The following is a 13,628-nucleotide window of genomic DNA, read 5'->3' as shown; positions in this document are numbered from 1 at the left end:
GTTCCTTGCAGTAGGGTTTTTCGGTGGTATCATCTCCCTTCCCTCCCCCACAAAAATTGCTCAGTGCAAGCGAACCTGCTCTGTCACAAACGTATCCTTCATCAAGTCAAACACAAGCACCCGCATCCTGACACTGCTTGCTTGAATTCTATCTTGCCCCTCTCTTGTAAGCTTCCTTCCAGAAGGGCCACCATCCACAGACTAAACCCCATGCAGAAATTCTGCCATCCTCTTTTGCTTCTCCCATCTATTGCTTGTCTTCTTTAACAGCATTTGCAGCAGATATGCCATTATTGTGATCGGGGTTGAACATGTTCAGACTCACCGCAGACTTGAAATTGGAAGAGCCCTCATTTCGATGCTGTCGAAGACCGCGAGTTGGGTCTTCGAGGTACTCCCCACCCCTTCCTCTCTCCCTCTCCCCCACCCCTTCCTCTCTCCCTCTCCCCCTTTTATCTCTAGCTTCTTCTTCTTCTTTTTATCAATAGATTTAAAACATAATTTTGGTTCAAAACAAACTATTCGGTGTAACTATCGAAACCAATAGTTCAAGGCTTGGATCAAATCGAACATACAACTCAAAGTAACTTTAGGGTTCCTGCATCTCCGAACCCCAGCGTAAGAAGACTTGAACAAACCATAGGGACATCAGTTCTGTATTGGAATTGAGTAATCGAATATGGTTGGTCCGAGTTAAAAACGGGTCTATCCCTAAACACATTTTTTTTTTTATTTACCCATTTTTTGCTGATCCAGTGCCACATGACAATCAAGCTTGACTGGTGGAGCCATATCCTTCCTGTGTGTACAGTTATATACAGAGGATTCAATTAAACAAGAAACTTATTTGATGTTTAGTGAAGGTGTGGTTCTTTGAACCAGAAGCCAACAAACAAGATATTGTGTAAACTAAATCTAATAGCAAGTATTGAGCTTAATGTTTGTGTATCAACACTTGTTTTTAAAGGGTACTTGTGTTGGCACTTGCTTGATATTTTAGTGCGCATCCAAATGCATAAAAAAACATGGAAAGGCAAGCATACAATTTGGCTACACTTTGGAAGTTGATGATATAGCATCTAGTGTTAATATCCTCAAACCCAAAGGCTTTCTCTTTTTTGGTTGCTTGACAGTATCATATTTGATTCAGATGAACTAAATGTCTTGTTGTGCTCGTTTTGTTATTGAAATTGTTGTTATTGTTGACTGTTTGACGTGATTGATATTTATGTTGTTTGTGTTGATAGGTGTGTATGTGGATTGAGTGACGGTGTTGGGATGGGCTAGAGAAACAAGTATAAGAGAAGTGAAGTATGCTTCGGTTGGAGAGGAAGGCCACCCATATATGCAAGGCCATTGGTTTTGAGTACCAGCAGGCCTTCTCTCTGGTGAACGTCAAGGTGAAATGGGTGAAGGACAGGGTGTTAGATGACGTGGTGGCCAAGGAGAAGGATCTCAAGGCTATGTGTGAGCTCAAGGATAGGATCTGCAAGGACCCTAAGGGTTGCCTGCCCATCATGGAGTTGTTCGGGCGCCGCAGGCAGTTGGGCCTAGACGTCAGGGTCTCCAGCTTCATGAGGAGGTACCCTACCATCTTCGAGGAGTTTGCAGTGAGCAGTGGTGGTGGTTCCATCCCCTGGTTCAGATTGACGGAGGAAGCGATGCTTCTCCATCAAGAGGAATGTTGTTGCCTCCAAGAGCAACGTCCTCGCTTAGCGGATTCCCTTTGTAAGCTGCTGATGCTCACCAAGGATACCACTCTGCCCCTGCAGACCATCGACCAGTTGAGATGGGACATGGGATTGGAAGACCACCATGTCTATGCCCACCACTATCCGCACCTCTTCCGAATTGTTCATCTCGAAGACGGACGCGAAGCCCTGAAGCTGCTCCATTGGGACGATCGTCTAGCGGTGTCTGCCCTCATGCAAGCAAACATCATGATCAAAGACCCTCATTCGTCTTCTTCTTCTTTGAGAGGGGAAGGGGCAGATTCAGCAGCAACATTGGCCTTCCCTGTGACGTTCACTCGTGGTTTTGGGCTCAAGAAGAAATGCATGTCGTGGTTGAAGGAATGGCAGACTTTATCCTATACTTCCCCTTATTCAGATGCTTCGCATCTCGATCCCCGAACTGATGTCTCCGAGAAGAGGATTGTGGGTGTCTTCCACGAGTTCCTTCTCCTCACCATCCAATGCAAGACCGAGAGGAAGAACCTGAGCAACCTGCGTGCGCCGCTGCGGCTTCCCCAGAAATTCACCAAGGTATTTGGTCGCCATCCCGGTATCTTCTACATCTCCCGCAAAGCTGGTACCGAGACAGTCATTCTTAGGGAGGCCTATGACGGGCGTGAGCTGGTGCACAAGCATCCACTTGTGGAGGTGAGGGACAAGTACGTCCAGATGATGAGGCTCGGTTTCCTCAATCGAAGTAGAGGCCTGTACAAGAAGGATGCCAATCAGCCCCATGGATCACGCCTCTGAATCTAATTCTCCACGCCCTTACTCTCCGACCTTTCATCACTATCTATGTTCCAAGTTAAATGTTTGTTCGTGCTGCTTCCATGGGTCGGTTGTTGTAGCTCCGTTGTTATTCAAAGATCATCTTATGAACACATTGCGTCCTTTGCGGCATTCCTTGAACATGAAGCGCTTTGCTGCTTTTCAATTGTGGATGGTAGAGACTGGTGGGGTAGTTCCATATCTTTTCTTCTTCTGTTGATGTGAGTCCTTTTTACACGAAAGTCATCTTATGGAAGTTCTCCTGGGGAGGCACAAGCTGGTGGATTCATTAGAGAATGCTCGTCATCCATTTAAAAGTTGGATATCCATGATATTATAGATTTTCATGTTTTTTCCAATTTAGGATTCTTTAAATATGGAAATTTGTGGAAAAGACAAGCAATGATTGAAAATGGCAAAATTTAGTAGTACAATTTTTTCTGGGTGTCTATATGTATATGTAAATTGTGAGTTAGCATAGCATGATACAATTAATGAGCTATGTCACATGGATTCGGCTAGCAGGGTGCCGCACCCGCGTCGACGCGATGCGGGTGCGGTCAATGCACCCAGGGTCATTTTGGTCCAATTTTTCGGACTTAAAAAAAATTTGCCAAGAAATTTTTTTTTGCCCTATATGTCACAGGGATTCTCCAACTAGGTGCTGCACCCGCACCCGATGTGGTCAACCTGACCCTGGGTGGGGTCATTTATATCCAACTTTTGGACTTTATATATATATATATATATATATATATAATTTTTTATATTTTTGCCGCACCCCCGCACTCGGGTTTTTTGGAAGTGCCGCATCCGTGCACCCGCACCCGCACCCCTGTGACATGGTTAATGAGGGACTCTAATAAATCTTAAGAGTAATATTTCATTACTAACACTGTTTTTCTTCTTTGGTGGAATATACATGCTATTCCTAGAGAAGGGAAAAAAAATGAATTATAGAACTCAATATTTCCTCCCGAGATATTTTCTTCATTTTGTTGCTTTCCTCGTTCTCATTTTTGTGAGACTCTGTTTGAACTTTGTGGTTTGCATCACAAAGAGACAAGCCTCTACTAGGCTAACGCATGGGATAAGTTAGTAAATCATGTTTTACAAGAGATGGCATCTCTAGGCATTGCAATTGTTATCTACATTACTGGTAAATTGGTTAATATGTGGCCTCTTTAAGATATTTAGTGTGCCGTTTGCAAGATCAAGCAGTTTCTCAGTGAGGTTTTAGGTGGTGTTTCTATAGTTTCCCTTATTGATTGCAGAAGATTGTAAGTTTTTCCTGTTATGCTTTTAGTGTTCTTTTTTTTTTAATATTTTTGAGATCCACCTAACATTTGAAAGTTACTATACACATCAGCCATGTTTATACACTGAAGGAATCACCATATGGCAACTGAATTGATCATTGATCACATTTGAGAAAGTGTGTTTTTATGTGCATGCACACATATACACACACAAAAACAGACACACTCCCACATGCACATGGTTGATGGTGGTTAGCTAGAACATAATCTGCTCCTGCATATGGCCCTGTGATGGCTGAAATAAAATTGGGGGATTGTAACTTGAGGTTGGGTCATTTCCAGAAACTTCTCACATAGTAATGTCACTGGCACCTTTAGTTCCATCCAAATCATATGGCATCAATTCAGCTGGTTTTTTCCTTTGAGCACCCCCAAGATGGTACTGGAAAGCCACTCATGTATGGTTGTTGTCAAGCATGTTGGTGAATAATTTCTTTTATATCGTGTTGTGTTTTTATTGCTTTCATCAATTTGAACCCAAAGTTCTGTGGTTAAGATGCCAAAGCTCTAATAATTACATGCTCACATGAAAGAGTTCAACTATTTATTGTTAAAGGGTTCCTCGCATAAAAAAAACTATTATTTGTTAAAGAGGGAGACAGGATGCCACCTGTGGTCGTTAGCATTAGTCAAGGGGTGTTATTTTGGCCCAAATCTGGATTTTGCTTATTAGGATTGAGGGATCTTTCACGACTACTTATGGCCTTACTGACTTTATAATGTGGTAGACTCCCTCAGCCAACAAGTTAAAGCCTTAAAGGTGTTGACACACAATCCAGTTGCAGGCCTCCACTATGCACCAAAGGTTTTTGGTGCGTAATGAAGCTGGTGCCAGGGCCTCGGCTGTGAGTTGCAAACAACATTGCACTTGCTCTAAAGATGCTAGCTTCCCTCCCAGGATCTCCAACACTCAGTCCAACTAATCAGCTATCTATGCAAACCCAAGATGTTCCACTTGTGGCAAATGGTAGGATTCTTTGGTTAGGGACTTAAGACAATGGGAAAGTTTTTTTCCTGGATCAGCAAACTTGATCTTTCCAGGCAGGATCTAAGTCATACAAATGTTTGTTCATCTTGTGCAAGTAAATGAATAAAGGCCATGATAGTTTCATGGGGGTTGTGTTACTATATTATTGTGAAATCAATGAGAAGGCACTTTGCTATAATTGCCTAAATTAAGCACAGAATCTATGTCACATGCTGGGTCATTGTGGTCATTATGGAAATATAGAGTGCCGATGTTCAGAAATGATTTGAAAGTTGATGGTTGAAAGGTCTAGACTGTACAAGGGGTCTGTTATAGTCATGATCATGCATTTTGGTCTTTGTCTCTATTTGCATTTATTTTGTAGGCTTGAGCTGGTTGTTGGCTTTTAAGTTGTACGTTTTCTTTGATCTTCTGTGTGATATTAACTTTAAACAAGTAAATCCGTTTACATGAACTAAAATCGATTTCTGCAATTATATGTTCTTTATATTTCCTACAAATGTCTAAGTGCTTCCCATAACCAATTTATGGCTATTCTGGCAACTAACGCTCTTGAAATGAACAACTCTTTTGAGCTAAGATGTAAGGAGAAAAAGATTTTGTTTTTCATTAATCCAGAATGATGGAGATGTTTTAGGTCATGTTTTCTCATCATAAAATTGTTGTTTTTTCTTCTCTTCTGTTAGCATTTTGACAGTTAGTGAGTGGATGTTTGTTATCTTTTAATTAATAAGCATGTAAGTTAGATGGTCATCAATAGTCATGGTCTTGCATTAATACCATATCATGGATGTTGTTCACGATAGGGAGTACCTATACAAGTTGATAACAGTAGTCATAACATAGGTTGACAGAACTGCTTCATTAGTAATGTTTCAAATTGAATCACAAGGCAATCATACCTTGCCATGTGTAACCCCAATAAAGCAAATAAACGTGCAAGCTGTGATACAAGGACTCCCATAATAAATCAGTGAATTAGGAAGTCAGACAAATGAGAAAAGATTATTCAAATAAGGTAAATGCTGAACTATGTCACATGGGTGCGGGTACGGGTACGGGTGCGGTGCAATTTAAAAAAATTTGGACACAGGGAATCGGCTATATATATGTATATATATTTAAATATATATATATATATATATATATATATATATATATAACAATAATAAGACTCGGTCAAAGTTGTGCCCATTAGGGGACAGGGCTATATATATATATAAATAATTTTTTTTAGTTTTTTGCCCTAAAAATAGACAAAAATAGACTCGGTCAAAGTTGTGTCAGAAATATTCACCTGCAGGGGTTAGAGATGAGGTAAAGAGAGAAGAGAGGGGTCGGCGGCAATAGGGTTTTCCCTCTTCCACTTAATATTTATAAGTGTTGTACATAGTATGACTTTACACACGAAGTAAAAACAAATTACAAACATGCCACCACCCACGCATCCCAAGATGGATCTTGGAATGTGGTGCGGGTCGGATCCAAGATCCAAAACTAACAGCCTCCCTCAAGTTGAGTATGGTCTTTGATCATGCTAAACTTGCCTTTGAGTGCCCAAAACTGATGAGTTGATAATCCCTTGGTAAAGATGTCAGCAACTTGCATATCTGACCGAACATATGCAGGTTCAATTTCTTTTTCTTCCACCTTTTTCCTAACAAAATGTTGATTGATCTCGATATGCTTCGTACGACAATGAAGGACGGGATTAAAAGCAATATTAATAGCACTCTGATTATCGCAAAGAAGCATAGAGGACGAGATTGATTCTTGTAATTCCTGCAGTAGATGTCTCACCCATGTAACATCGGCTGTTCCTGCTGCCATTGCACGATATTCTGCTTCAGTACTTGATCGCGCCACTGCCTTTTGCTTCTTGCTACTCCATGTTACAATATTATTGCCGATAAGAATGCAATACCCCGAAACTGATCTTCGCTCATCAGGATCACCCGCCCAGTCCGCGTCTGTGTAGGTGAATAGTCGATGCCCTGACATATAAGTTGTGTCCTTGGTGTACATCAAGCCATCTCCAATCGTACCCTTTAAATACCGAATGATTCTTTTTACTCCTTCCATATGTACATCTGTAGGAGCATGCATAAACTGTGAAGCCTGATTGACAGAGTATGCTATGTCAGGCCTAGTGAATGTTAAGTATTGTAACATCCCTACAACTCGACGATACAAAGTAGGATCATGATAAGTAGTGTCTTCTTTAGCACTTAGCTTATGATTTAGAAGGCAAGGTGTGCTAATTGGTTTACAATTCTCCATCCCTGTAGCAAGTAAAATATCAATGGTGTACTTATATTGGCTCAATGTAATAGTCTCATGTCGACTATCAACTTCCACACCCAAAAAATATCGCAAGGGACCCAAGTCTTTCATCTTGAATTTAGCCATCAGCATAGACTTAATCCAAGATATGTGAACCTCATCACTCCCAGTAATAATGATGTCATCAACATATATAAGCACCCAAACAATAGTTGAATCACTTTTGAATATGAACAATGAATGATCTAGAACCCTTTTAGTGAACCCATGATGCTGGATCTCCGTGGAAAAACTCGCAAACCAAGATCGAGAAGCTTGTTTCAAGCCATAAAGAGAGCGTCGAAGTTTACATACCCAATTGGATGAATCATGCATACTATAACCAGGTGGCTGCTCCATGTAAACTTCTTCCTTTAGTTCACCATGCAAAAAGGCATTTTTAACATCAAGTTGACTGAGTGACCATCCATGTTGTGATGCTAATGCAATGATAATCCTGACGGTGCCCAATTTTACTACTGGGCTGAACATTTCATCGTAGTCCTGCCCATACTGCTGTGTGAAGCCTCGTGCGACCAGACGAGCTTTATAGCGCTCAACACTGTCATCCGGTTTGTGCTCTGATACCATGTCAGAAATATTCACCTGCAGGGGTTAGAGATGAGGTAAAGAGAGAAGAGAGAGGTCGACGGCAATAGGGTTTTCCCTCTTCCACTTAATATTTATAAGTGTTGTACATAGTATGACTTTACACAAGAAGTAAAAACAAATTACAAACATGCCACCGCCCACGCATCCCAAGATGGATCTTGGAATGTGGTGCGGGTCGGATCCAAGATCCAAAACTAACAAGTTGATCGAGTCCAAAATGTGGATGGACTCGGCCCCGGTGTGTTGACTAAGTCCGACACTTGGTTGAGCGTGTCCGCCCCGTGTCCGAAGCCGCACTCGTGTCGGGGCATGTCGACGCGGGTGCGTCGACCCCCTAGCCGAGTCCGTGTGACATAGATGCTGAACTATTTACCATCTCCGATCAGTTTTGTGTGCTTGGATATTACTTATTTCAATATGTGGTTGGCTATTACTACTCATTTGGAATCAATTGTGGTAAGCTTATGATTGCAACATAACTTCTATGTCATGGTCATATTGTTCGAGAATCTGAAGAAATTGAGAGATGCCCAATCAATACATGTTCAAGCAGCACGTTCTGTGATCGTTGATAGGTTACTGAAAAATTTAAAGAGCTACTGTGATATTATATCTCAAATTGGAAGAGAAGATATAGCAGAGATCGACAGAAATCCCCCATGATAAACTGGTCTGCAACCTGTAGTATGTCAGGATTAGCTTTCCACAAGGGTGGTCAACATAATGCTTAGCTGAGATAATTGTGCAATGGAGGATAAAAAATAAGTGCTGTGGTTTCAGTTAGATGAATATATAACTCCTATCTTTCACGAGACAGGAGAGTAGTAAATAGAAATTAAGAAGCAACATAAACATAGTAAGTAAATCTGGTTGGCTTGATTAATAGAATGCTTAAATTTGAAGGCGGTAGAGGTGATGTATTGGGATGATTTAACATCATAATGACATTAGTGACTGAAATCACCATAATGAACATTTCACTTATTTAGATTGATATGTTAGTGAGTGAAATCAGCTGTTTTACAGGCAGACAAGCATGAGCAATCATTGCATGGGAGGAATGAAACAGAGTTACTCGTTCACTCTTTCTTTTCTTCTCTTTCTGTTTTAAACACTGTGAACAATACCTGGAAGTCATTTGAACATGAATGAATTTCATAGATTTGTATTAAAACATGATAGTCATATCTTCAAATTGCTTAATTCTCGAATCATGCATCAGAATTACATGACAATCTCTGCTTCTAATATCTCAATGGTATCTTTAATTTTTACTTCTGCTGCTTTAAGCTTCAGATCAGAAGGCTAAATTGGAGTAATGAGAAGTGATGTGGAGCCAAGACAAACTGAACAGTAACTTACCAAGACCTAGTCTTGTAACATTGGGAGTCAATGTTCTCAAAAGAAAACTTTGGAATTCGTTACTGTAGTCAACATCAGCATAGATGATCTATGTTGATTGGTTTGCATATGGCTTTTCCTGCAAGGGGGGCAGCATGATCAGGGTTGATGATTTCAAAGTTGAATCAAGCTCAGGCCTCTGTCTTATTTTTCTAAGCTAACATGTTTTTAAATTGAGATGTGACTCTGCCGCTTAAACTGCACAATCATTTCACTTTTTGAAGTAAAACTCATCTATGCTATTGTGGTATAGGTTGTGTGATATTTTATTGGGAGCCACTTTTCCATAGCTGTGCTCCTGTCCATATGTTGGGCATCCTTTACATGTTCGGTAATGCTCCTTTGGTTTCTTCCTCGACTGTGGAGGCAAGACACATGAACCTTTGTTCTGGTGATTTGTTGTCTTTGATTGTTACCTTTTTTTATTTATTTAGTGTTTGTTTATACTTGGCAGATGCTGGAGATTGATTAGTTTTCTTCCGTTTCCTTATTTTTCACTGTTACAGCTTTCATAATTGTATTTAAGCCTTCACATTTATCAAAGGAATCTAATATTTGCCGCAGTTTGTAGGCTCCATGCTGGATTCTTGCACCGTACAAGGAGCTTTTTTCTTAGCATTATGTGGTTATTAATTATAATTAGCTTTCTTGTTCTAAAATTTACGCTTTTCATGTCCAACATCTCATTTCTAAGGTGACGTGCGGTTCTCCTTTCTCCAGGTTATTGAATGTAGGAATGCCTTTTCAGGATATAGTCCAGCTCATTCGGTGAGATCGATTCATGTTTGTGGGGGATATCAAGGGCTAGAATCTGAATATGCTGTTGATGTTCTTCAGTTTATTCCATTCTGGTTGGGAACCATGATCTGATGAAAATGGCTCCTTCTGATGATCTACTGAATGAATGTATTTGCATGAGCGATGCATATGGTGCCATCAAACAGGTAGCTAGCTGCGTGGAGTGATTTCCACGCTCCTACAACTGCAACAACCCTGAAAGGGGTGTATAGTTGTACGTCACTCCTTTATTGTACTCGACTTCTAAAATTATGTGCTCCATGGGCCTTAAGGTTCACTAAATGAATACCTCCTAAAAGGCAAAAGGTTGATGGGGAATGGATAATAATGTTGCAAATATGTATGAAATAGATGATCCGATCTGAGGGCATTCAGCTCTAATTTTCTTATCCTGTGAGGAATGGATAATAATGTTGCAAACTTGAAAGCACGCACTTTTCCTTTGTAAGCAGCCGCCTACCTTCTATGATTCTATATGAACCTTGAGTGCGATCAGAGTGAGTGCTATGATCTCAAAGACCCCTTCAGAACTCAACTGATCAGACCGTCCTCTTGGAAATGGCCCGGGAAGATTGTTCTTGCATGGGCCACCATAGCCTCTAGCTGAGGAACGTACATACGGTGCCCGTGCTGCATTGGATCGATGTGATGTGCATGAACAGCATAGCCGGCATTGTAAGGCTAGCCTATCATTGAGTTCATCTTGCAGCAACACATTTGATCGTGGCACCATGTGCGTGTTGGTCCTTTGATGAGGGAGACCACTGAAAAAACTCGTTTTAAGCAAACAATCTCACGACAGTTGGTTAGATCACCAGTTCGTAAGGTCGAGTTTGAACCTTCATGAAAACCAGCCTCTTGACTCATGCTTGCGTCTTATGATCTTATGCCTTCCCCTACTTGAAGGTGGCAAGAAGTAAACCGCCGAAAATTGTCATTGTGAAGGGTGAGTAGAAACTTCACCCCTTCCACGGTGTGTGTTTCGTTAACTACGATGATCAAGCTATGAACTCAAACCTCTTCTTATTTTACTTCCCAACTTTTGTTTAAAGGAACGAGGAACGAATGAGCAAACACATCATCCAGGGCTTGAAACAACCGAGAAGGATCAAACAAACAAAATCCAATTATCAAGCAGATGCTTGTTCTTTGTTACTTGTGGTTGTTCCTCTGCATATCTAAATTGAAAGAGATCTATTGTTAACATTTGTTAATTAAGCATTTCAGGTGAATCATTGTAAAAGCAACGCACGAAGGAGACTGGGCGGCTAGAAGAAAACAAATCTGCAGACTGCCAAGAAGGGTTGGTGGAATGCAATGTTGGATTTTGGATTGGATCCAACCGGATGCGGCCCATATTAAAACATGCACATCAAAGGAAGACATAAGGGTTTTACAGTTTTTTGGCAGTTATGGTTGCAGGACAATTATGTGAATGTGAAGAGGTTATATAACTGTCCATGAATGTAGACCTCCACTACAGGATCTCCTACTATATAAATCAGTACAAAAGTGTGATGAGTGCTACTTGATATAGATTTCTCTCAATCTTCTGGGTTCAAGGGTCCTGCTCACCTCTCGACTTGATGGCCTGAGCTCATCAAAGGTGTCGATTGGCTGAGAATGCTGATAATCCACCTCCATCGAAGCAGCGTTAGGATCCATAATGGCCGTTTTGGGTAAGTGGTATTTTTCCAGTCTTTTAGTCTAACATTGGGTTATGGGCCCACCACGTAGTGGAAGCAATTAAAAGGTCATTAAATGACCACTCATCATTATGTGTATTGTAAAAGATTTTGAAGGGTCAGTATTCTATAGGCGACGAGGTTAAAATCAAATGCACTAAGAAGGAGTTAGAAATGAAGAGCTCCATGTCATTCAATTGAGATGCAATATTTTTCATTTCCAAAATGTGTTATCAGATGTAATTGTCTCTGGAATATTTCATACATATCAACTTGAACATGAGAGTATTGAGCCTCAATGACTCTAAAAAAAAAATTATTGTACTGTAGTGAGGGATGATGCCTCGAATATTCGTGACCACTCGTGATTGCAAAAGCAATAGGCTAAGCCTATTTGAGCGCTCCCATTTCTCATGGATAACCTTTTGATCGGTTGTGTTTTGCTCTTTAAGAGTGGGAGGTTTGTCAGTTTTTAAAGCAAAATCTAGGTCCATGTATCCCAAAGTGAACAACACAATTTTTTTTCAATAAAAAAAATTATCTATTTAAAATAGGGATATTGCTATAACCGACAACAATCAAGGAATTTAGTATTGCAAGAACAAAAGATTATACCAAATAAATGTTCATACAAGATTCATATAAAAAGGTAAACATGAGACCATTTATTATTCACCTTTTCTAAGGCAAGCATAATAAGGTCACTATGACTTTACTTTAGTGAAACAATAATACTCATAGATACTTTGCCTTTTCAATTCTCAAAGAATTATCATTTAATTGGTAAAACTAAAAGATAATATAACCATAGGCAATTCGATACTGTGTCTTTAGGTACAAACATACTTCATGGACTGGTGTACACACCTACTACTATACCCTGTATGAATTTGGAATACAATGATTAGCCTTTGGGTAGAATCATTACTTACAAAAGTCACACATAATCGCAATACCAAATTTCAATCTCAACACGGTCCAAAGAACCCTCAATCAACAAAATTCATATCATTTTGGTGATTGCAAGAGTGAGTTGATCGAGATCTATTACCTTAAGTATATTCATATTGCAATGCCTGCCACAATACATATACTTTGAACTCAATCATAACATAATGCTTATATATATCATGGATAACTCAAAACAATTATAAATATACATAATATCATGCTAAAGTCACGCATCCATGATAAAAATATCATGTAAAAGTATAAGAGAAATGGCAAAAACATGTTATAAGTGATAACTGGAATTAGCTGAAAATGGCATCAAATGAGTCCTGGAAGACCCTAAACTGGTCTTGTATTTTAAAGGGTTAATAGGGTCCGGTTCAGGACCCGATCCAACCCATAATATGGTACCTAGGTTGGATGCAGACCCAGTCCACCAAATTGGACCACCAATCTGGGCCATATCCAAGGATCCAGGCCCAGTCTGACAACCTGGACCCCGACTTGAGTCAGATCTAATGATCCAGGACCACTCCACCCCTGAACAGACACCAAAATTGGGTCAACACCTAATCCAACCAAAAGTTAGGTTCCAGGGCCGGGATGAGGCCCGAGCATGTCGGGCACAGACCTAGTCCACTCGAGACCCAAGTATTGGGTCCGTGTCTGGGACCATGTCTGATTGGGTCGACCTCAGACCCAGAATCCATGTACTGTGTTCAGGGCCTCTAGGGCAGCCTCAGACACAATCCACCTAGAACCCCTTTATTGGTTCTGGGTCCTAGATCGAATCCCACTGGGTCAGGCTCAAACCTGATCCACCAAAAACCCAAGTACTGGGTCTGAGTCTTGGACCTCGTCAGGGTCAGACCCTATCCATTCAAAACCTAGGTACTGGGTTCGGGTCTGTATCAGACCCGGTCCATCCGAAACCCAAGTACTGAGTCCAGGTCTTGGATCGGTCCACTGGGTCGTCAATTCACTGTAGCTACAGTGAATCCCAACCCCCCCCCTCCCCTCAACTAGGATTACATTTTTTTAAGGGTTACAC

The 13,628-nt window shown here is 40.7% G+C and overlaps 1 protein-coding gene across 1 annotated transcript; it reads left to right on the top strand.

Annotated features, from left to right (window-relative positions):
- On the top strand, positions 1-2,904 carry LOC149851609 (Ubiquitin carboxyl-terminal hydrolase family protein). The gene is made up of 2 exons (XM_090015516.1): positions 1-391; positions 1,248-2,904. The coding sequence occupies exon 2, from the start codon at positions 1,314-1,316 to the stop codon at positions 2,481-2,483; it is 1,170 nt and encodes a 389-aa protein (XP_089871642.1). The 5' UTR covers positions 1-391; positions 1,248-1,313; the 3' UTR covers positions 2,484-2,904.
- The last annotated feature ends 10,724 nt before the right edge of the window (positions 2,905-13,628 follow it).

This window comes from Nuphar pumila, chromosome 1 (assembly GCF_984573655.1).
Source record: "Nuphar pumila chromosome 1, dmNupPumi1.hap1.1, whole genome shotgun sequence".
NCBI lineage: Eukaryota > Viridiplantae > Streptophyta > Magnoliopsida > Nymphaeales > Nymphaeaceae > Nuphar > Nuphar pumila.
This window is presented reverse-complemented; position numbering and strand designations above follow the sequence as displayed.